The 22,464-nt window shown below is 44.0% G+C and overlaps 1 protein-coding gene across 5 annotated transcripts in view; it reads left to right on the top strand.

The window, feature by feature from the left end:
• Positions 1-959: 959 nt before the first annotated feature.
• The window catches only part of CARS2 (cysteinyl-tRNA synthetase 2, mitochondrial), a gene marked incomplete at its 5' end in the record, with an annotated part of 37,573 nt that continues 16,068 nt past the window's right edge, over positions 960-22,464 (top strand). For 2 of the 5 annotated variants that reach the window (XM_080375543.1, XM_080375544.1), the window contains 9 exons: positions 960-1,302; positions 1,394-1,444; positions 5,480-5,597; positions 8,243-8,314; positions 8,916-9,021; positions 9,761-9,844; positions 12,524-12,653; positions 15,384-15,517; positions 19,738-19,805. In XM_080375543.1, coding sequence (XP_080231669.1) covers positions 1,094-1,302; positions 1,394-1,444; positions 5,480-5,597; positions 8,243-8,314; positions 8,916-9,021; positions 9,761-9,844; positions 12,524-12,653; positions 15,384-15,517; positions 19,738-19,805 — 972 coding nt within the window. The remainder of the gene's footprint in view (positions 1,303-1,393; positions 1,445-5,479; positions 5,598-8,242; positions 8,315-8,915; positions 9,022-9,760; positions 9,845-12,523; positions 12,654-15,383; positions 15,518-19,737; positions 19,806-22,464) is intronic. The other 3 variants (XM_080375542.1, XM_080375545.1, XM_080375546.1) reach the window with 3 other exon arrangements.

Below are 22,464 nucleotides of genomic sequence, written 5' to 3'. Positions count from 1 at the left end.
TCCAAAGCATTCAGCTGAGGATGTCATCTGGTCTGAAGCTGGGAAGCTAGGAGACACTAGCTGGGAAAATATTATATATGCTTATAGAGTTCTCACATGCTTCCTTGGTACCCGCTGACAGTTACTTTTGGAAACAAGATGCTAGTTAAAGACGACTGTTGGCACCATTACGCCTGTTCCATTATACTGCTATTCACTCTAGTTTCCCGAGTGGATCAAGGCACTGCAGCCAGCTAAGCTCCGTTTCCTCGGTACGCTCTGAAAGAAAGAAAGAAAAAGAAATCCACAACGAGATGAGAGAATCATCACCAGAAAACACACACCCTTCGCTTGTCCTGACTCCGGGAAGGAAGCGGCCCTTCCTTGGCATGAGCCGGCTAAAGCCCAGGGTACCGCACCGAGCGCCGGCCGCAGGTCACTCAGTTTTGAGACCACCCAGGCCGGGCGGGGCTTCACAGGGGCGCGCGGGGCAAGGGAGGCGCGGGAGAGGTTTTTGGGACTGTGATGTATTACGCCCAGCCTAGGAATGTCACACCACGCTTTTCTCCCAGGAGCTAACAGGCTGCCCGCCGCTCCCCGCGCTGATAGGCGGCGTACAACGGATTCGTCCCCCGCGTTTGACCGGATCGACTCGACACGGCTGCGTTAAACCTCCGCTCGCAGCCCGCAAACGCCGCGCCACAACCCACCGCGCCGCCGCCGCGCCGCAGCACCGGGCTGGGTACGCGCTCTTCGGCCGGATCCAAGCGGGGGGGGGCGCCGCCCGGCCCCGGCCCCGGGCTCCCCAGCCCGCCCGACTCACCGAGGTCCGCGCCGAGGAACGCTGGGCCGGGCCGGGCGGGGGGCGGCCGCAGAGGTGACCCCGCGGCCCGGCGAGAGGCGGTGGCGGCCCGGCCGCGCCCCCCGCCCGCCGGCCCCGCCTCTTCCTGCCGCTCGGGCTGTAGCTACCCCGCTCGCACGCTGTCAGCCGGCACAGGCGGCGCGGCTGTCGCGGTGACAGGCGCGGCGGGTTGTGCCCGCTCACCTCGCCCCTCCCCGCGGGGAGGCGGAGCCCCCGTGTCCCCGCCCGCGGCCCGGGGCTGTGGCCGTGGCCATGGCCATGCTACGCGGCGCGGTGGCGGCGGCCCGGCGGTGCGGCCCCGGCCCCGGGACGGGCAAGGCGGGCGCGCCGCGGCGTTACAGCGCGGCGGAGCGGCGGCAGTGGGTGCCGCCGGCGGGGCGGGACAGCGGGATCGTGGCTTACAACAGCCGGAGCCGGAGCAAGGAGCCGCTCGTGCTGGGCACGGAAGGAGTGGCGACCTGGTAGCGCCCCGCGGCGGGCGGGCGGGCGGGGGGAGCGCGCGGCGGGGCCGGGCTGGCCGTGACGGGTGCGCTTTGCCTCCCCTCTCCGCAGGTACAGCTGCGGGCCGACGGTGTACGACCGCGCACACCTCGGGCACGCCAGGTGAGTCCGTCCCGAGTCACGCTCGGGGGGCGCTTGCGCGTGTCGCGTCCTGCGTGGGCCCGGCGGCGGTGCGGGGCGTCCGGCTGCGGCGGCAGCCCGTGTCCCGGCTGGTGGCGGGCCCCGCTGCGGGGGCGCTGGCGCTTCGCCTCCGGCCCCATGCGAGGGGGGAAACCCGTGCTGGTTATATATGTATACATGCTTATTTAATTTTTATTTTTTTTTTGTCTCGGCCTCAGGAAGGGGCTGTCGGTGCAGCTCGCACCACACAGCGACAAAACAGGGGGAGGGGAAGCATTGGGAACGTGGGCTTTTCGGCTTGGTAGGGTGAGCTGTGCCAGGTCACAGACCCAGGGGGCTTGGGGTCCAGGGGCAGGGCCTCTTCTCTGTGCAAAAGCGTAGTTTTCCTCGATGTGATTTGGACGCCGTGTCGGCACCAAGGAAAAGCCATTCAGTGTTGAGCATTAAAAAGATGCTTTTAAGGTTAACAGCCAGGTTAACGCATCTGTTCTTAAATCTGCAAAAGGCTGGGTAGCTTAAAGGCCTTTTTGCATAGTAACTCTGCAGTGGCTTATTGTGTTTAAATAAAACCCTGAACAGCACAGCATTTTTTCTGTAGGTCATTAGGATAATTACAATAATAAACCAGCTTCATTGTAAGTAACTTTGGAAAAGTGCTTTGGGTGCAGCCGGTGGTGTCAGGATGACGTGCCGGAGGCGAAGGTGCAGGGTGGCTCCAGCAGCGCAGCAGCTCCTCGCTCCACATTCTTAAAAGAACAAGGAGCATTGGGCTCCCTGGAAGAGCAGGGGGCTTCCTCAGGTAATGCTGTCTGTGTGAATTTCACAGCTTCTGGTCCTGTTTCCATTCAGAAACTTGTGATGAGTTTTGCTCAATGCTGAGCTGGCACAGTGCTGCACAACTGCTCCTTCTTTCTGTAAGAGGGAAGTTTTAAAATACCAGTCATGTAAAAACTGTTGTTGGCAGCCTCTCCTTAAACGCTGCTATACTGTTGTGTGCATGTAGTGGTGTCCTCCTTGCTTTTGTCCAGTCATTGCAGAAAACTAAGCTAGCTTTTTACTGGTGATTTAAAAATTGAAAAATCTGTATTTTGAGTTATTTTGTTTGTACTTAGTACCCTTAGGGGAACTTTAAAAAAAAGAAGGTTAAATACACAATTACTGTATTTAAATCTACAGTTGTTGTAATACAGAGTATGTTACAGTTTACCTTGAAATAAATACAATTTCAAGTCATTACTTGAGAACATCTGTATAAAAAGATGGTAATAAATTCCTCGGTTTTGTCACTCATTTGAGGTTCTCTAGTATGGTAGAGCCTATCTTCCCTGACGTGTAACGGAAGAGGGAATTGCAGATGTGCACCTGTCTGAAGGGGTGTAGTGGATCTAGAACACAATGTTTGTAGAGGTGAAGAATTTTGTCTCTTGGTCTCGCAGCTCTCTGTGGCTTTTGGATGTCTGCTTTTGTCAGTGGTTCTCTGTGTTCTGCCTTTAGGCTCTTTTGATCAAAGAAGGGAATAGGAAGGCCTTGCTTGCTCTGCCTGTTCTCTTACCCATCTCTTCTTATCCCATGTCTAAACCAGCAATTTCAAGCTTTCCTGGTGTGGAGAGGCTTGCCATACCTCTGTGCTACCTGGGTTTAACCTCTTCACTTACTGATTTAAGAAAGCATAGTTAGGGCTGAATATTGCCTTTGGAGTGGTGTATTGTGCAGATAAGTGGCCTTGTTTATACTCTTTCTGCTGCCTCTTTAGCACCTTCACGTGTTGTTCCGCTGAAGACCTTCCTCTCTCTTTTCTGATCAGTTAAACCCTCCAGTGTGTGAGGAGTTGGCTGTTCCTTCCCAGTGTCTGTAGTTTTGCACATGTAAGTGTTGGCAAGCTGTTGCTCACCCGATGCAGGATTCAGGATGGTGGAGTGCTCTTGATTTTATATATTATTATTTTTTTAACTTGTGGTGGGTATTTTTGTTTTTTTTTTTTTTTTTTTTTAACCCCAGTAGCTAGGTCCAACTATAGAGCTTTGGTAGGTGCAGCTGAAATGCATGCTGCTGATGGAGATGCGCTCGGAAAAAGCATGAAGTCAGGTGGAGTGGTGGCTGTTGTTACCATGCCACTCTTGTAAAATACCATCATTTTGTTGTACTCTTGCAATATAGTATCACTAGAATTCCTTTTTTCCCTCCTTCTCTCATTTGCCTTGCGGCAAACATGGCAGGTAATAATGCAGAAATGAACTTGAGATTCTTGAGAAGAATTTGAAAATAGTAGCATTATTATTTTTCTCCCCTCCTCCTTCCCCTCTACAAAGATTTTTTTTTATTTCTCTAAATAATCCAACTTTCTGTAGTATGTTGTGCTTCCAGTCTTCAAAACGGGTGCTCTGTATGCCTCAATACAACAACCAAATCTCATCCTACATAGAAAATAAAAATCAGACTGGTAGATAATGCCATCTTTTCCCCCTCAGTTCTGAGGCTGGTCTTGATCGTGCCAGTATGAGCTGCAGCCTAGTTGGCATCCAGGTTCCTGGCTCAATGCTTGGAAGTAAGACTAAAACCAGGCAAGAAAGATTTCATTCAGTCTCCTGTGCCTGTTCTGCCACCCCTCTGATTTTGACTACCTTTTTTTTTTTCTTTTCAGTCCTGAGGTGGTAAGGACCCTGCTTTCTGAGGTGTCAGGAGATGTGCTCTGGCTCTTGCAGTGTTTCTTCCATCAATTCAGTTGGAAGATTAGAGGAAAAGGAGCAGTGTGAAATTTGTGTCTGCTCTGGGAACTATGACTGCAGGGCTGTTAAATCTAATATCAAGCTTTTGATGCTGCCATTGTTGCTCTGAACAGGGTCCAAAGACAAATGTAATATTCTTATGATATCATGTCACCACATTAGATGAACCGTACTCCCAGTGAGCTGGTATTCATTAAAAACTGTCTCCCTGGCAGCAAGGCTTTCAAAAAGCCTTTTTCAACATGGGTGTAGCGTGAGCAACAACAAAAAGTGTTTTTCTTCATTAAGATACTACACATCCATAAATCTTAACCTTAATGCCACCTGGTCCTGCAGCTAAGGGGAAGGATGCAAATCCGTTTCCAGTATCTGCTTACACATCTTTGCTCTGACAGCCACAGGAGTTGCAGCTCATGGAGGTGAAGTGGAAGCCTGTAGGTCTGCGGGTCTCCTTTTGGGCTCTGTTTTCTCCAAAGCCAGCAAAGGCAGAGGATTCTTATCACCTTACAGGACAGACCTGGAGCTCTAGTCACCTTCTAATATCTCATCTAATAATTGAGTTTTACTCAGTCAGAGTGTGTTTTGAGACTTACAAATGGGGAGTCTGCAAGCAGAAGGGGCTGCCACAGCCCTGTACAGCTTGTGGGTATGCCAGTCTATCAGCATTAAATACTGTGTTTTGTGACAAAGAGCCTGAATAATCTTGAGAATTTATTCTTAAGCGTAGATAAAAGAAAATAACCCACAGAGCAGCTCTCCTTTGCTATCAGAAAAGATCTGTGGTGGTGTATGAATGAAATAGTTTATCAGTGGCTGGTAGCTGTAGTTACTCAGCCCTAAGAAAAGTTCATTTGAACCCTGTTTTATTTCTCCCTCTTCTTCTGCCCTGTGGCTTTTGAAAACCTGTTAGAATATATGAAGCCTGAGGGATGTAGTTCAAGAATATCTGATCTGTGTGTCTTCGTCCCTTTGAGAGGGTCTCCTGGCTCGCTTGTAGCTTCCAACACACTTTGGTGCTTGAATAAAGAGATGCAACAAAAGAAAACTCAGACAATTGATGTAATGTGTCACTAATGCCAGAAGAGGGTAGGCCAGTTCAAGGGATATTTGCTTGCCTTTTGTGCAGGGGTTAACTGGTTCTGGAAAATCACTTTATGCACTGAAGACCTTTTCATTGCAAGTGTTGGGAGTATTTAGGTTGTCCCTGTGCCTGTTAGTGCTGTTGGTTCTTTTAAAGTTTATTCTTACTACTGCATGTTTAAAAGATCACTTTTTTTTTTTTCTTTTCCAGCTCCTATGTTAGGTTTGATATAATTCGAAGGATAATGACTAGGTTCTTTGGAATTGAAGTTATCATGGTGATGGGGATCACAGACATAGATGACAAGATAATAAAAAGAGCCAATGAGGTAGGTGTTTGCTGCAGTCTCTGACCCAAACTTTTGGTATTTTCTACAGCTACTTACATAGGAAAGTTAACCTAGGTTTGTTTTTGTTTGTTTGGTTTGTTGTTGAGTTTTGTCTGTTTTAGTAAGTATTATTAAATGTTTAATAAGTATTAATAAATGTGGAGATTTCTGGTCCCTGGCATGGCTGTAGTGGGGCCAGGAGCCTGGGAGGCTGGGCATCAGGAGCCATGTGGAGGTAAAGGGGCGCAGAGCTGTGTGAGGGTGACGGGCAGGGCGGGCTGTGTTACAGCACCCACGGCTGGGGTCCTCCTGCCTGCGAGGCCAGCGGCGAACAAACAGCCAGGGTGAATCCGCAGCAGAGTGAAGGGTGCCTTATCCCAAAAGCATCCCAGAACTTAGCAACCAGGAGGCTTCTGGCTGAGTTCTGGAGAAGCCTTGTGGGCTGTCGAGATACGGCCTTGCTACCCGCGAGGCCGAGGGCGGTTCCTGAAAGGTGCCGAGCACCATCTAGCTGCAACATCAGCGCCGTGGAAAGCTTCGTCAGTCTCGTTTGAGTTTGTCACCTAGGTGAAAGTTGACATTGAGTGTAGGGGTAAGTGGTGAAACTGGGGCTGTAAGTGGTTCTCAGTTGCATTTTAATCGGACCTTTGTAACCAGCTGAGCTTGGTGAATGATTATTCCAATTGTTTTCTTTTTTTTTGGACCCTGAAATGCTAAGAATGTCTTCTGTGGCTTATTCTACATTTTGAATTTTTTGTTTTGTTTTTAGAAGCTGTAACTTATGTCTGCTGGATCATAAATGAATGTGTTGGATCAAATTGCAGTTGCAAGCTTTAAGCTAGTTTCTTGGAGCCAGAGAATTTGATGGCTGTCACTTTTTTATTTAATCTTAAAGTAAACAGTTAATACTGCAGTTAAATATAGGGTACTGCATTCAAACAAATAGAAGCACGCTGCTCCTGTAGAAATGCCTGTGTGGTCTTCTAGTCCATTTACTTGCAGTTTGCTAAGGCAGTAGGCTATCTTAAAAAATTGTAACCCCCAGGCGTTATAAGTCCGTCTGTGAATTTTAGAATTTTTCCTTATTGTCAGAACATTATGGAGATTGTTTGAGGAGGCAGAAACGACACAATGTTTTAAAGAATTTGTGTTCATTATCTGTATCCTTTGGTCTTACAAAGTAATCTTTCCATGGCTTTTTAGTCTCTTTCATGCCTGCTCTGCTCTGTACACTTTGTTTGGGCGGCCAAGGCCACTACCTCAGTAGTTTGGTTTTGTTGGGACCTCTGTACCTGAAGTGTTACGGTGGTAGGATCTACTTGCCTAAGCTTGTTCTCCACCCTCTGGTGGGTTTCATCTAGAGAAAACCTGGAAGTTGTGTATCTAGTCTATGATGAGCATGCTGCCTGCCCTCAGTGGTCCTTTGAGAGAGAGAGAGAGAGATGAGTGTCTGTGTGTGTTGAACATCCATCTCAACGGGAGGAATTTCCCCACCTTCCTCCTATAAGCACCTTTGTGTTTCTGTTGATGGAAAAAGCAGCTGAGGTGTCTGGGGAGATGAGTGCAGTTGCTGGGGTCTGGAAGAGCACTCTTTCTGGTCTGTAGGCAGGAGTATGCCTTCATTTCTCAGTGCTGAGCATCTTCCTCATTTCATTGCTGGATGAGCATCTAGTCTGTCTTCACCAGAACTCCTGCCTTGTCCAGGAGCTTGTCCAAGTGGTGGTACCCACCAGCACTCCAAAAATCAGATCCCTTAAAGATGTTCCAGTAATGAATTGGAAGTGTTGAAACTGGATTTATTTTGCTAATGATTCAGTTACCTGCAAACTGGAGAGACTGAGTATGTTGTGTACTCCTCAGAGAAGATGTAAAAGCTCACGTTTGAAACACTTTGATATCATGGTTTTGCTTGCTAGGGCAGGTTTTGCTGTCATACATCTTTCAAGCTCTGACGGCTTCTGAATATTTGAGAACAAGTATCTTGTCACATGCAAGTTGTCTCTTTCCTTTTGGGCTGCACTTTCTTGTTAGCTCTGTGAGCATCCCTGTTCCTGTCCATTGCCCCGTGAACGAGAAATGCGGAGAAGGTGCTTGAGAAGCGCCACACTTGATGAAGCGTGGGACTGAATTTCAGTTCATTTCCCCTGATTGTACAGAGATCTACAAATAACTGTGATCAGCTGCAATAGCTTATTTTTCTTAATCACTGAAAATTAATACCTTGTCTCATCCTGCAAGTGTCTGATCTGTCTTCCTGACATTTAGGTGGTATCTGTGTCCCCTGCCAGTAAGTTAAATGAATTTCATGTCCTGTGTACTGTAGTCTATCTTGTCTCTGGAAATGGAAGACCCTCTCAAGAGGAAAATAATGAGAGAAGGAAGGAGTTTATTTTAATCTTGGGTTGCTTTCTCTTAAAAGATGGGTATTAATATTTTGGTAATTCAGAAGTGTAAATGAAATACTACTTTAAAGTTATTTATAGCTTATATCTCCTCCACATGAATGTTAGATTAATAAGCCTTTCTGATTCTTTACCTTGGGGGCTTTGTAAGTCTTCCAATTAGCTACTAACTCTGATAGAAGATTGCAATATTTTATATTATTACTTTGATTTATGATTTACTAATCTGCTTCTCTCTTTCAGATGAATATATCGCCATTAGCTCTTGCTCGTATTTATGAAGATGACTTCAAACAAGATATGGCTGCCTTAAAGGTACAGATATTCAAGCTTCTAAATTTAAGAGTATTTTAAAGTGATGTATTTTGGCAAGGAATCTGATTTTGACAGGATGATCTGAAAAAATAAATTGCTTGTGTGTTGAAGCATTGCCTGGAAACTGAGTACTGATGTACTTTTTTGTTCTTCTGGAAAGATACTGCACACCTTTTGAGTAAGGAAATGGAGGGAGAAGAAAACCATAGCTTTAGAACAGGGGTCCTCAAACTATGGCCCCCAGGGTCCTCAATCCGGCCCCCAGTATTTACAGAAGCCCCTGCCCACCCCCACCCCCCCCCCGCCGGGGGTTGGGGGGGAAACCAAGCAGCCGCAGATGACTGCCTGCCACTGCATCCGCGCGCTGGCCCCCTGGTTAAAAGGTGTGAGGACCCCTGGTTTAGAATGAACAAGTTTAACTTCCTTTTTTTGTGTATTATCTTAAATTCTGCCTATGAACTTTTTATGATACTTGCAATTTATTTGTTTTTAAAGATAAAATTGAGGAGAATGTTCTTTACAGTTGGTTTCTTAGGGTGAAGGAACTTGTAAGCAGTGTGTTTCATGCAGGTAATGAGATGTTACTCTTTCTTTGTTTAAGGTCCTTCCTCCTACAGTATATATGAGAGTGACTGACAATATTCCTCATATAATTTCCTTTATAAAAACAATAATTGCTTGCGGACAAGCTTACGCAACCTCGCAAGGTGAGACTTCTAGTAAGGCAACTCCTTGTTCAGCACATGTACAGGAAATTGGCGCTCTTAATAATCCTGTTTTGTGATCAAATGAGATACCCTGTGCCAGGCTTTCCTTCTGTTGATTAACAGACAGGGTGTGAGCAACTCGTTTGTGATGACATGGGTGGGCAGAACAACTATTACTCAATTTCTATGTTAGATGTAGCTCGTTATTTAATATAATAGTTTACTGTAATGAACTGCCATCTAAGCTGCTGTGGGGAAGTTCTAGCCTGGCTTCTACAAGGGAGCTGGGGGAACCTCTTAGCTCTAAGCAGGAGGCGGGTATCTCCTATGTGCTGTAAAAGATGTGCTTGTGAGGCACAATATGTGGATTTTTTTTTTTTTTTTTTTAAGTAGAGGTGGTGGTGGTAGAAGGATTCGAGTGCATTATAACTGGAGTAGCAGCAGGCTGCGCTGCAGCTGGAGGGGATTGCTGATTGTTGCTTGGGCAGGGGAGAACCTGAGGAGACCTCCAGAATGCAAAGTTATCCTGTATGCAGAATGAGTACATGTGCTGAAGTTAGTGAAAAGCTGGTCACGTGGAAACTTCTGCTACTACTTTTGCAGTATTTCTGAATTTCTAAATCTGAAATTAAAAGGGGAATTGAAAGGGCGTTTTGTTTTGCTTTCAGGAAAATGTTGTCTCCTCATCATGAGTGTGCCCCATCTTTGCTATAAAACTAAACTTTTCTTTTTCTGCTAGGCAATGTTTATTTTGATGTTAAGTCTTTGGGAAAAAGATACGGAGTGTTAACTACTATTTGTCCCGATACGCAGGATGAAGCAGGTAAGTTCACAGCACCAACTTGTTTGTATTAATGTATTGTTTGAAGTCCTGATATATCTCTGTGTAAACTTTCATTCAACAGTCTGAAACAGTTTTCTAACCTCTTGTGTATAGCCAACACTTCGGTTAATTAAGATTGCATTGCTTCTGTAATTATCAAGGCACTTGCTGTTACCAGTGCAAGAGGAAATGTGGCGATCTCTTTTCATACTTGGTTCCCTCTACACCTTTGTTCTGGTACCTTAGAACAATTGGGAATCTTAATCAATTTTATTTATATACTTGGGAGTGGTACATACAAACTTCATAGTGAGGTGGTGGTCTCAGCCATTGCACTAGCCAGCAGTGAGATAGTTAAAGGTAAATGCAGGGAAACTTCAGCTACTGTGTTATTGTTTGGGCAGTTGCACTCCTCGGTTGTGTGCTAACTGGATGAATTTGCTTCTTTCATTACTTCCCACCAGACTACCGCTAAGCAGCCTGTTTGTGTGAGTGAGCAATCTCTTGATAGGCTGTGCTAGAGCATGCCTGTACCCTGGGCTGTGTGTTTTTTTGCTGCACTTACCTAGTTGCTGAGCAGGATTGCTGAGCCTCTTTGTATAGCTTCTGTTGAGTTGAGTCTGATCTGGTCTCTGTGTTGGAGAATTTGACGTGGGTCTCCTGCATCCTTTTGCATGCTGAAGTTCAGTATTTCTTCATTGAAAAAAATCAGTTTGCAATTACTGAAAATGCCTGGCAGGCTGATGCTCAGGTGGATTGCAGCCAGAAACTTCTCACAGCTGCACTTCAGCATTACAGCTCACAGAGAGAATGTGTTTTGTCTACAGTTATTTAGAGGCAGTTACCGACTGCAAAGGCAGCCAGCAGCCCCCCTGGGCTGCACTGGGAAGAGCATTGCCAGCAGGTCAAGGGAGGTGATCCTTCTTTGCTCAGCACTGGTAGAGATTCCTGGAATGCTGGGTCCAGTGCTGGGCTCCCCAGTACAAGAGAGACATGGGCATACTGGAGAGAGCCCAGCAGAGGGCTACAAATACGATGGAGGTACTGGAGCATCTCATTATGAGGAAAGGCTGAGAAAGCTGGGACTGCTCAGCCTGGAGAAGAGGAAGCTCAGGGGCATTTTACCCTTGTGTACAAATACCTGGGGGCAGGTTAAAGAAGATGGAGCCAGGATTTTCTCGGGGTGCTTGGTGATGGGACAAGAGGCAATAGGCACAACCTGAAGCACAGGAAATTCCCCCTTTTTTACTCTGAGGGTGATTAACAGAAGAACACGTTGCTCAGAGAGGCTTTGAAGTCTCCATCCTTGGAGAGATTCAAAACCTGACTGGACACCATCCTGGGCAGCCTGCTGTAGCTGTGTTTTGCTTACTGTTGTTTTGCTTATAACTGAGAAGGTGAGGAGTGCGCTTTTTTTGTAGCAATATGCTCAAAAAAAGGCAGAAGAGGCATGGAATCAGCCAGAGCTTTGCAAGCTAGCGAAAGAGCCAAGATGAAGATTCATTGGTTAAAAGTAGGGTTATATTTCTGTCCCTTTATTTCTTATCAAGTTTGAATGATGAAGCAGGTGTAATGGATTTTTGTAATGTGCTAGTCTTAATATTGCATGATGTTCTGAATAAAACCTCTGTATAATATCAATAAAGTACAAGTGGAATGGCTCAAGAAAAATGACCACCTAACAGATCTCCAAAAATAGCTGTGAATCATCATTAAGATGTGTTGATACTGGAATGCTCCAGGGATTGGTTCAGACCCAGTGATACACTGTGGTTTTGTTAGCGACCTGAAATAAGTAGAGAAAAAAGTAGATCGAGTATCAGCTGCTGATGAAACAGGTGAGTCATGTTAAATAAGGGAACTTAAAACAGCGCAAATAGCTTGCCAAGCTGGAGCCTGTCAAGCCAAATAGGTATTTTGTTCTGCATAGGTCAAATGCGAGGTTATGTATTTGTCAGCAAAAAAAATATGGAGTCCAGAACCCTGTTCTGTAGCTCCTGCCAGGGAGTGGTGTGTATCTGACCGGGGGTTACAAGCCAGCAGAGATGAACTCTGCAGTACTGTGGCAAAAAAGGACTTAATCCTTGGCTGGCGTAGTGAAGGAAGCAGCAAATATGGCTGGAGAGGAGACCTTTGTAGAGAAGCAGTTGGTGCAAATGGTACTGGAAGGTTGCTGCTGTCCAAGAACACGCATTTCCACGCTCTTGGTTTTATAGAATCTGAACTAGAAACTATTTGTGCCCCAGAGAAACAATAGTGTGAGTTGTTGTTGGGGTTTTTTTTGGTTTTTTTGTTTGTGAGTTTTGGTTTAGGTTGTTTTTGTTACTTTTCTGCTGCAGTGCAATCAGTTTGTTGAAATGGGCTGGTAAGTAACTAAATGAATGATGTAAAACCGGAGAAGGCCAAAAGGAGTAAAAGGATAGGATGTATTAAAGAATCATGAATTCGTCTTTTTAGCCTGCAGAAATCTAATTCAACATTATTTTTTTTTTTCAAATGCTTGATTGGGAAACTGGAAGCCCTGTAGAAGGAGTAAGGGTGGAAAGTCACAGGAAAAGAAGCTGAGCAAAAGGGATTAAGAACAGGGTAGTTCACTAAACACGCATTTCCACTTGCTTTCATCTGGTCTTTTTTTTTCTTTTAGACATATCCCATTAACAAATCACTTATTCTTGGCAGTTGATGCTGATAAACGACATGGCAAAGATTTTGCCCTGTGGAAGGCTGCCAAACCTCAAGAGCTATCTTGGACTTCTCCCTGGGGAAAAGGAAGACCTGGATGGCACATTGAGTGTTCCACAATATCAAGGTCAGATTTCTTGGATTTTAAATCTAGTGCTGGTTTTTGTTTTCAGTCACAGCACAATGGTAACAGCAGTTTCAAAAGTGTTTTCCAATCAGTAGAAAGCACCAGTTTCCATGTGAATACTTTGTGCAATTTGGGATGTCACACGTGTCCCAAAACCTCTGCTTTGCATTAATGGCACAGCTGTCTTGTGATGTCTTGGCACTTTCTCTTGAGATAGACTTGGTATTTAAAATAAGGTGTGCAGGATCACACGGATAATTATAAATCTTGAACTGAGTAACCAAAGTTTTAGTGAAAGTTATGGTGGTACTTTCATTTACCTCCCTTCCAGTCCTTGCAGCCTCCATGAGACTCAGTTCAGTGTGTAGTGCTGTGTCAGGAGGACAGCATATGGGATTCCATCCTCACTCCAGCAAGTGCATGAGATCTTGCTGACCATATCTTAACAGCAGTTGTGGATGTTCATGCTAATAACCTAAATGTTATTCAGCTTTAAGTCAGCCACAGTATTAAATATTCTGATTTCTCTCTGGCAGTATATTCTGTGGGCATGGTGTGAATTGTGCATAGTATTGTTTTGCTTGTAGTTCGTTTATATTAATTTGCTCTTAATTTGGGAGTTTTATTTTCTCCAGAGAATAGTAATACTTTGTCCTGCACTGTATTAACTTATGACCTATTCGTTTGTATATTAAAAAAAGAGACTTTAAATCTTCTCTCCTGGAAGATTGATGGTGATATTTAGTTTTGCATTAGTCTCAGATCTTTTTTTGGAAGCCAATAACAAATTATTTAGATCTGGCCCCATTTAACTTACGTTTTCAACCCAAACTGAAAGCAGATGGAACAGGTACTTTAGGTTTGTTTCATGCGCTTTGCTGGTGCACCTGAGATTAAGTAATTTCTAACATTGTGAAAAGCATTTATAAGGGTGATTTGCTGTCTGTAAATAGTTTCAGCACTGTGAAACAGTTCTTAAGGCAACTGAAGTGCACAAAAGCGTGCTGTATTTGAAGTGCAACCTGTGACAGAAGTGCACAGGTAAGAAATGCCAATTACAAAATGGCTTATCTGCTAACATGGTGCTGTTTATAGTCTGCATTTATTTCTGTAAAAACTTTTTTTACCGTGGCTGAATGAGGCTTCTGCCATGTAAATGAGAGCTGACCCATGCAGAACCTAAGAGTAGTAATCCTGGACTGTGAAAAACGGAAAGCTTGTTTTGGTAAGCTACCTAAAATGTTTTGCTGTCCCAGGTCAGCTGTCCAAGGCCCATATTAAGCAATACCTACTTACCCAGCTCTTTTGTCAAAGACCATAAGGCATTTTAACAAGCCAAGCAAATTAATTTAAAGTCTTTGAAACATGCCTGAGGAAGGTGAATGAGAAAGACGTTGGTCTCTAGTGTGGCATGGAGGGAACCACCTGCTGTGGCTTGTGCCTGATCTCCTCTCTGGGGTTTCCCTTGCGGTGAGATGGGCTGCTCCTCCTGCCCTTGAGCATTTTGCAGATCTGTCTCTCCCCAGCTCTTAATGGTTATGCTGGAGGAGACAGCAAGTGGCTAGTGCTCCTCTGTAGATGTCACAAGGGAAGGCATGAGCCAGGGCCATTCCCGGGAAGATCTGTGCTTAAGCTGATTTTGGAGCAGACAGGAGGAAGCAGAGGAGCATGAGCTTGGGAAATGCCAACAGCTGGTCTTTATTCTGTCTTCTCTCCTTGTTTTCTTTTCTTCCTGTGCCCCAACAGCTTCTGCAGAGCCATCATGAGCCAGGGTGTTTTGTCCCAAAAAGGGGCAGAAGTATTAATACCTAGCCAACAACCAGGAGTAACTTATCAACATGACGTATGGGATGACTGTGTGTATCTATGTTTACACACGCGTGCATGCATGTGTGGGCCTTGCCTTTTGTCTTCTACTTGTGTAGACCTTGTATCTTCCCCACCTTGAGTGTCCCTGGTTTCTGGGCACTTAGCGTTGATTTACCTCCCTGTGTTCTCGGTTTATCAGATGGGCAAGTTAATGACTTCATTTTGCCCAATGTGGCCTAGCAGGGACTGGCTGGAACAGTGGATAGTGTAGCAGCCTTGACTCCTGGTGTTTAACAAGAGAGCATCTAGGTCGGTCCCACTGCCACGTGAATACCTCACTTCCAGCCACCAGTGTTTGCAGAGAGACCTGTGCCACGCAAGCCCGTGGGTGACCTGCACTGGTGCAGCAGTGGTGTTGGGCTGAGAGGAGTGGCCTTGGGAGATCAGAGGCATTGATGCTTTCTTTTGACATTATAACAGTATAAGACTAAGCGTTTTCTATCATGACTGCCTACAGTCATTGCCTGAACTCTTACAGAAAAGGTACAAGGTAAAGAAAAATAATACCAAATTTACAGAAATGTTCATTGCTTTGAAGTGTTTAACTTCGCAGATGAAGGTGGCTGTCTGATTCTGAAACTATAGCAGAACAAGGCAAGGAGACATCCTGCTTGCCATTCTTTAAGTTAGAAAAAATAATTGCTCCTGCTGAGGAGAATTTTGCGGGCAGATATTGGTCCTGTCCATCCAAGTTCTTCTGCAGTTTTGGTATCCAAGATCATTGTAAAGTCTTGTTTTAAAACTGCAGTCATTAAATTGTACGCTTAAATTTATGTTCTTTTGTCTTATTCTTTTCTGCATTTCTTTTTGTAAAAACCTTTTGTAGTATTCTACTTACCGACCAGGAAAATATTGTTACAGTGCAGTGTTCGGAAAGCAGCTGGACATCCATACTGGTGGAATAGATCTTGCATTTCCTCATCATGAAAATGAAATTGCACAGTGTGAGGTGTATCATCAGTGTGAGCAATGGGGGAATTACTTTCTGCATTCTGGTAAGTAAAATACTAATCACCCAAGAGGCCTGTACAAATGTAACGGTTCGGATTTTCAGATTTAGCATTTCTGGGGTATGAAAACAGATACTGTACTACAGTGACCCAAGTTCCTGTCCTCACTAAATGAAGAAGCATAAATGAGAATGAATCTTGAAAATGTAGAATTAATGCCTTTATTAATAAAAGCAGTTACAGTGATAAAGCCCCGAGTTTCACCTAGGGAAGTCTCCAACTAATAACTGTATATGCATTGTCCATGTACAGTGTTTACATCTGACTTAAAAATGTGGGAAGAAGAGTTTTTCCTGTACAATCTCATTCCCTTTCATTTGAGTTTCCTCAGAATTTGAGGGTACCCTTTGTGATCTTTTCTAAATTGTACTTTAGCTGTAACAGTCCTTCAGGAAGAAGATGAAAATAATTGATACTTTCTGTATGTGTTTATGTAGTTCTAAAACCCAGAAGTTCCTGCTGTCTTAGAACCAGAACCTGCAGTATCTGATGGCGAGGAATAGAGGTGGCAGGTGGGCAGATAGCTGATTGTAATGCTTTAAAAACATTGGGAGCAGAATAAATCAGTCTTTGTTTTCCAACATCTCCAGGCACCAGTTGCTTGTGGGCTTAAAAATTATTTTTCAGTAGCGTGCAAAAGTGCATAACGTAGCCTGTGTCTGTAAATAGGTGAAAGGCTTTTAATAATGATAAGATGTCTGTAGTACTGGAAAGAAGAATGGAGAGAATGCTAAGATACATGAACTGACAAAGCTCACAAAGTTGTGATCCCGCAGAGAAATATCTGAGCTGGAATGTTTGTATGGTTTGAAGTGTGGGGGTAGCGTTGCAAGGCAGATGCTCTGCTGCAGCAGCCACCCACTGGACATTCTAGGTGTGCAATTTGTATCCCTCTAACTATTTAAATTCTTCTGGGAAGCTTTTTTTATCCACCAGTAGCATTATGCCTAGTAATGGCTATGAGAAACAAGATTCATGCTGAAGACCAAGTGTGTCAGATGCTTTGGTCTACTCCGGTGAGGTGTGGCCAATGAGGTTGCTGGTGGGTAGAGTTAAGAAGATCTTTGAAATCTCTGAGCTACATAAAGACCAAGTCACTTGCCCTTCAGCTCTGTAGAAAAGTGGAGATACTGAGTCTTGCCACTATGGTCCCTTAATCCTCTGTAGTGCTTTGACCAAATTCAGTGTGTCTCTGCTTTTCTATGGAGTATGAGTGACTTGGTATTGCTGTAGCTCATGGATGTTGGAGACCTTGTCTCTCTTTCCCCAGAAGTGAAGTCACTGCCCATGCCTGACTGAACTCTATGAAAGTGTCTTTTACTCACTTGGTCTTCAGCATACAATACTGCCTGGCATCAGGTAGAACTGCTCCTTGCTGCCTTTACATGACAGTGCTTTTAAGTTTGTTCTTCTTGCTGCACTCGTGGTGGTTCTGGATGGTCAGCTGAAGTCAGTGGAAAGTCAGGTTCCAATCTGCAGTCTCTTTTGCTGAACAGTACTTTGTGCAAGGTGTCTTGCTGAGCTCTTGGAGTGCTTCTCTAAGACCTGCAGAGTTAAGCCTGTGGTACGCTCTGTGAATTACTTGAGCTTCCTTTTTTACATATATTTGTACTGTATGGAATGAATATTGAACTCTGGTTTCAATTCCCAGTGTAGAGCCTGTTGTAAATCAATAGCAATTGTCCAGAGGGCGGTGCATGCTCCAGGGTATGCTTTGCTCCTGAAGTGCTGGAAAACTGTTTGCACTTCCAAAGAGATGCACTGGTTTCTGCCAGGTGGAGCTTTCTGCTGAATGCTAGTGAATCTGACTTTCCAAGCTTGGAATTGATACTGTAGGAGAAATATTCTTTGAAACTAACTAAAGAGGAGTAAATTTGTCTTGGGGGGAAAAAACACCCTCGAACTTAATTCCAAGGGCAATTTATACACTGAGGTTCTCTAGGAGCTGACAGATTACATTCATTAAGTCAGAAAACTTTGCTGGAGGATGATAGTATGAATTATTTAGGGCAAATGAATCGGGTTCAGAAACAATTTATTCTGGAAACAGACTTCAGAATTTTAGCAGGCTCAGAATTGGAGGAGCAATTCCCATTAGAGGAAGAAAATCCCTGCACTGGGGATAAATCTTCTTATAAGGACTTTATTTTTAGACTACTTGTACTCTGGGAAGAGCGCCAAGCCAAAGTTGTGAAAATCCTTATATTTTGTGGTTCTTTAATGAAATCGTTCTAAGTGCTGAAACTCTTGAAGAAGAATATTATTTCAAATTCCAATGTTACCTGTACCTTATTAGGAAAACACAATCAAACTATTTTAAGCTTGGCTGCCTAAAGTTAAGTCAGTCAATATTTAGGCACCTTTGCAAAAGAAAAAAAAAGAAGTAATTATACCCTTGCTCTTCCCCTCCTTCCAGGAGAAGTTTGTGGGTTTTACTTGTTGCAAGAGCTGCAGTTGTCCAGTGCTTCTGACAGCCTGAGTGTTCTTACTGAGGGCCCCAAGTTTAATGATGCAGTGGTGAAAATGGCCTCACCTGCTAGCACTCAGGACAAATACGATGAAAATGAGATTTTTTGTTTGATCATGGACTTCTGCGGTAGCGGTTTATGTATGCACGGATCTCTTGATTCTATCCTACTCTCCATAGTGTGTATTGTGCAAGCGTAAATTTCCAGGTGGATGGGGTAGGAGTGGAGGTAGCCTTCCTATAGAGAATTCCCGCTGCTTTGCCTCATTGTTAGAAATAGTTAAGAAGCGAAACCAGATGCTTTTCATGTCCATTTGCTGGGTCTGAGCATGTTGCTTTTCTATCCAGATGAGTGTAATGGGGATTTTATCTGCTTGCGGAAGAGAGGAGGTTCCAGGCAAGGCTGCAAAAGCAGCACTGTACGGAGAGTAGCACAAAATTCAGACAGCTGCTTGGGCTGCTGAACAAGAAATGCCACCTTTGCCACCACCTGTAAAAGCAGAAGCCTGATCATATGCTGTCCTTGCAGAGCGCTCTGAGGCACTGGTAATGCTGGACTGCCAAACCTGAGACACTGCTGAGCGCTGATGTGGTAGTACAGAGTAAGAGGAGTTCATGCTTAACAGTCTGCCTCTGAGTACAATGGAGTGCTGGATCCTGCACGTCATGAAGTGCCTGAAAATTGCGTTAGTTGTGGGTGCTTGGTAACTTACAGGATTGCTCCTTCTATTAGGAGAAGCCAATCAAGGCTTTTAACATCTCTGAAATGAAGCTGAGTAGTCTTTCCATTGGCTAAGTGTTCAGCATCTTTCCAGTGCTGTGAATAATTGTTTTCCATCAGTGGTGCTGTGGCTGGCACAGATGAAGCTCTGGAGCGTGCAGCCTGAGGTTGCCCATCTTCTGTCTTGCTTTGACAGAAATTTCAGTCACGAAGCTGAGCTCTGCATACTCTCCTAAATGCAATGGAGATGCTCACTGCCTTTTTCCTATAACACGGCCCTGCAGAACAACAGTCAGCGTGGCTATTGAAAGCTCTAGTAATGCTCAGAGACTGCATTTTAAAATAAGCTAATTCAAATTGGGCGTCATAGCTGAATCCCTCCCTCCAGGCTTTTGAACACTGAGAAAAAGAAGGGGGGAGAAAATAGGGAAAGTGCAGAAAATTAATTTTACACGTAAAGGTGTTTTGAACCAGCATAATAAACCTGGAGTTAAAAAAAGTGTACAGCCACCACCAGCAAGTAGTAAGTACAGAAAATTGTTTGAGTTTCAAGAATGTTGTGATGCGAGATCACCGGAAGATCTTTTAAAGGTCTTAAAATATTGCTGAAAAGTCAAGAGTAACAGATAAGGCACTTTTCTGTGAAGACAAAGTATTTGCTTGTTTATTTTTACCAGACTATCGTCAATTCTGAGCAGGAAGACTTCTTGTTTTCTCCTTATCAATGTTTCTGCTCGTGGTGGTGGTGTTTTGTTGGATATTTTTAAAAAAACGTTTTATTTTCCTGTGTCTTAATTCACCCAGTGAAAGCTGAGAATTGAGAGGTGTGCAGGACTGCAGGCAAAGCTGTTGAACAATGCTACATGTTGCATTGAAATGGTTGGTGTGTGCCCATCACAGCGTATGCTGCCTGCAGCGTTTCCAGTGTCTCAGTGCAGTCTCTAATTTGCTTTGCGTTCAGAAGTGTGCTCATTTATCCTGATTGTGTGTTGGTTTTGTTGTGTTTTTTTGTTCTAGGTCATTTGCATGTTAAAGGAAGTCAAGAAAAAATGTCCAAATCATTAAAAAACTACGTATCAATTAAGGTAATCTCTTCCTATGAATTGAAGCAATGTATATTTGTAACATGTAAACATTAATCACAGCTCTCTTTTCTCAAAAACTTTGGAGCGTGTGCTTATGCTGCGGTGAAAGACCTGAAGTGGAATGTTTCTGTAGTGCTGGTGTACCTGTTATTGTGGATCTGGATGTAGGAAACCCATTCAGACTCAGTGTTTGCTTATGTCGTGGATCTTGCTGACCTGAGAGTGTTTGTAGGAGCAACGTTTGTGCCCAGACTTCTGCATTATAGGTTTATGGCTGGACTTGATCTCAAGTGTCTTTTCCAACCTAAATTACTCTGTTCGATAGTGATGGGTTCTTGTCTGCCTGCTCTTAATAGTGTATATGCTTTTGGGACTTAGAAAAGAGCTGACATTTTCCCTTGTTCTGCTTTGGGTGAGATGGGACAAAGTGTCAGCGTTTTGTCGGGAAGCTGTTGGACGTCCTGCAACTGCACTATGCCAGTGCTTGCTCGTATTCGCCTTTATTTTTATACAGTGACCTTGCTGATGCCCAGAGGGCTTTTTCTTTTGGTAGCCACGAGCCATGTGAATATGTCCTGTTTTACCACGTCCCAAAGTTTTTGGTGTAGCCCAGAGCAGGGTTTCTCTGCCGGGTCTGTGCAATACAGCTGTGCTTGGCGCAAGGGTGGCTCCCGAGATGGCTGACGCCTATTGCTAGAAGTGGGTAATTTCCATCCTTTAGACAAAGCTTGAGAGGCTGTTTCAGCACATATGTTCCCCTTTGCCCTCACAGAAGACTTGATTAAAATCCCTTTAAAAAGGAGTTCAATATGAGCCGCTTTATTCTTAATTCTCCTGATGTTGTCTGGGTACAGCTAAGCCTTGTCTCCCCCAGGAAAATTACCCGTCACTCACAATTTTCATGGAAATTTCCGGAGTCTCAGCAGATGTTGTGGACAGGGTGGAGAAATGGCCATGAGTGCAATGCAGGCAGTTAAAAGTAACGTATAAAAATGTTCCCCTTCATGTCTGCAGTGGGACTTATTTGTGTTGAGAAAACAAAACCTTCAAGTCCGTCTCTCTTCCCTTGCGGTCTCCACTTTTAATTTCTGCCCTTAGATACAGCTAGCAAGTATTAATCCTTCCCTGTAAGCAATTTTTCAGTCCAGTGAAATAAATTTTCTTCCTGTGCAGCCTTCCTGCATCTTGGAAAGTTAAGCTCTGTGTCAAAGTCTTTATGCCTGTTGCAAAAGAGGCGAGACCTGTCCGGGACCTGCCCTTGGTCCTGCTGCTGGCTGCCTGCATTCCAGGCTGTCACCTGGGCACAGCTGCCCCACACCCTCCACATCCAGCTGCCCTGTTTTCCCTCCCCCTTGTCCTCTTCTCTGATTATTTTTTTTTAAACAGCTATTAATTCTGACCCCCAAAATCGAGCACGTTGGGGTAACGCACAGCTGAGCAACCTGCTTTGAAAGAGCTGTCATACTTTCTCTGTACTCCATTTTTAATGAAATGCAAAATTGGTTTTTCTAGTTCAGATGGTCCTTTTCCAGATTTGAATTTATTTCCGTACTTTACTCATATTGTTCTACTTCTATTTATTAGTGCAAAGCTTCTGGGCACTTTGGGTACACTCAGTGTAACAGAGTTTATTTAAAAAACAAAACAACACACACACACCCCTGCCCCAAACCCTCAAAATCCAAAAAACCCCACCCACCAAAACAAACAGTATCACTGTCTATTCCTTGATTTAGCTTGCTGTTATTGCCTCAGTTTCTGCTTTCACTTGAAAGACCGCACATTGCTGATGCTTTGCTACCTGCAGTGTTCAGGCTGCTTTAGTCAGGTAGAAGAAGCTAAATTTCAAAATGCGCATCTTTAAGCAAAGGACACGTTCCAAATTTTCTCAATTGTACTGACTTCTCCTTACGATTTTTCTGTTTCGGTCACTTCAGTGGTACAAATTTATCATCACCAATCTGCAAATAAAAATAATAAAAAAACCCAAACAGGCAGGAATGCAGTGTTTGGTTAGTCTGCCACAGTGTCCAGCCTTGTTGAGGGTAGAGTTGGAAGTGATTGAATGTTTTATCAGTGTACCTGCCAAGCAAGTTCTTTATATTATTAATATAAATTAATTATGCTTGTAGTAATGGTAATAATTTACTGGTTACTATAGTAAATTATTTGTAAAGCTATATAAACATGAGGGTGAAATTAATGAGGTTTCACACAACACAGATAAATTCTAGCAATACTGAAATAGCTATTTTTGTTTACTCCCTGTTTTCCTTCATATTTTAGTTGTGCAGAAAAAGTATGCTTACCTTCTTTTTCAAGAAATCTTTTTTTTATTTTTTTTTCCATAAAGTTTACAAAACTTAGAAGCTGTCCTTCCCTGCAAGATTGTATCCCAGTCTTAGTCTGGCAATTTGTTTGGTTTTTTTGCAAAGGTCGTTATACAGTGTATGTTTGATTATAACTGCAAAGTACTTTTCACTGTCTTATGTTTGACATTGTGTGTATATTTATTCTTGCATATATGTATGCACATCTGTCTTACATGGAATTAATTATATTTAGTTTAGGCTTTAAACCAGTGTTACAGTTTATGCCTATCTTAAACTACAAAGATGGGTTGTCATGTTAGTTTGTCTGAAATATGTTGTGAAACTAG

Source organism: Falco punctatus, assembly GCF_963210335.1.
Source record: "Falco punctatus genome assembly, chromosome: 2".
NCBI classification, from domain to species: Eukaryota; Metazoa; Chordata; class Aves; order Falconiformes; family Falconidae; genus Falco; species Falco punctatus.
The sequence above is the reverse complement of the archived record's forward strand: the minus strand, read 5'-3'. Positions and strand labels throughout refer to the sequence as shown.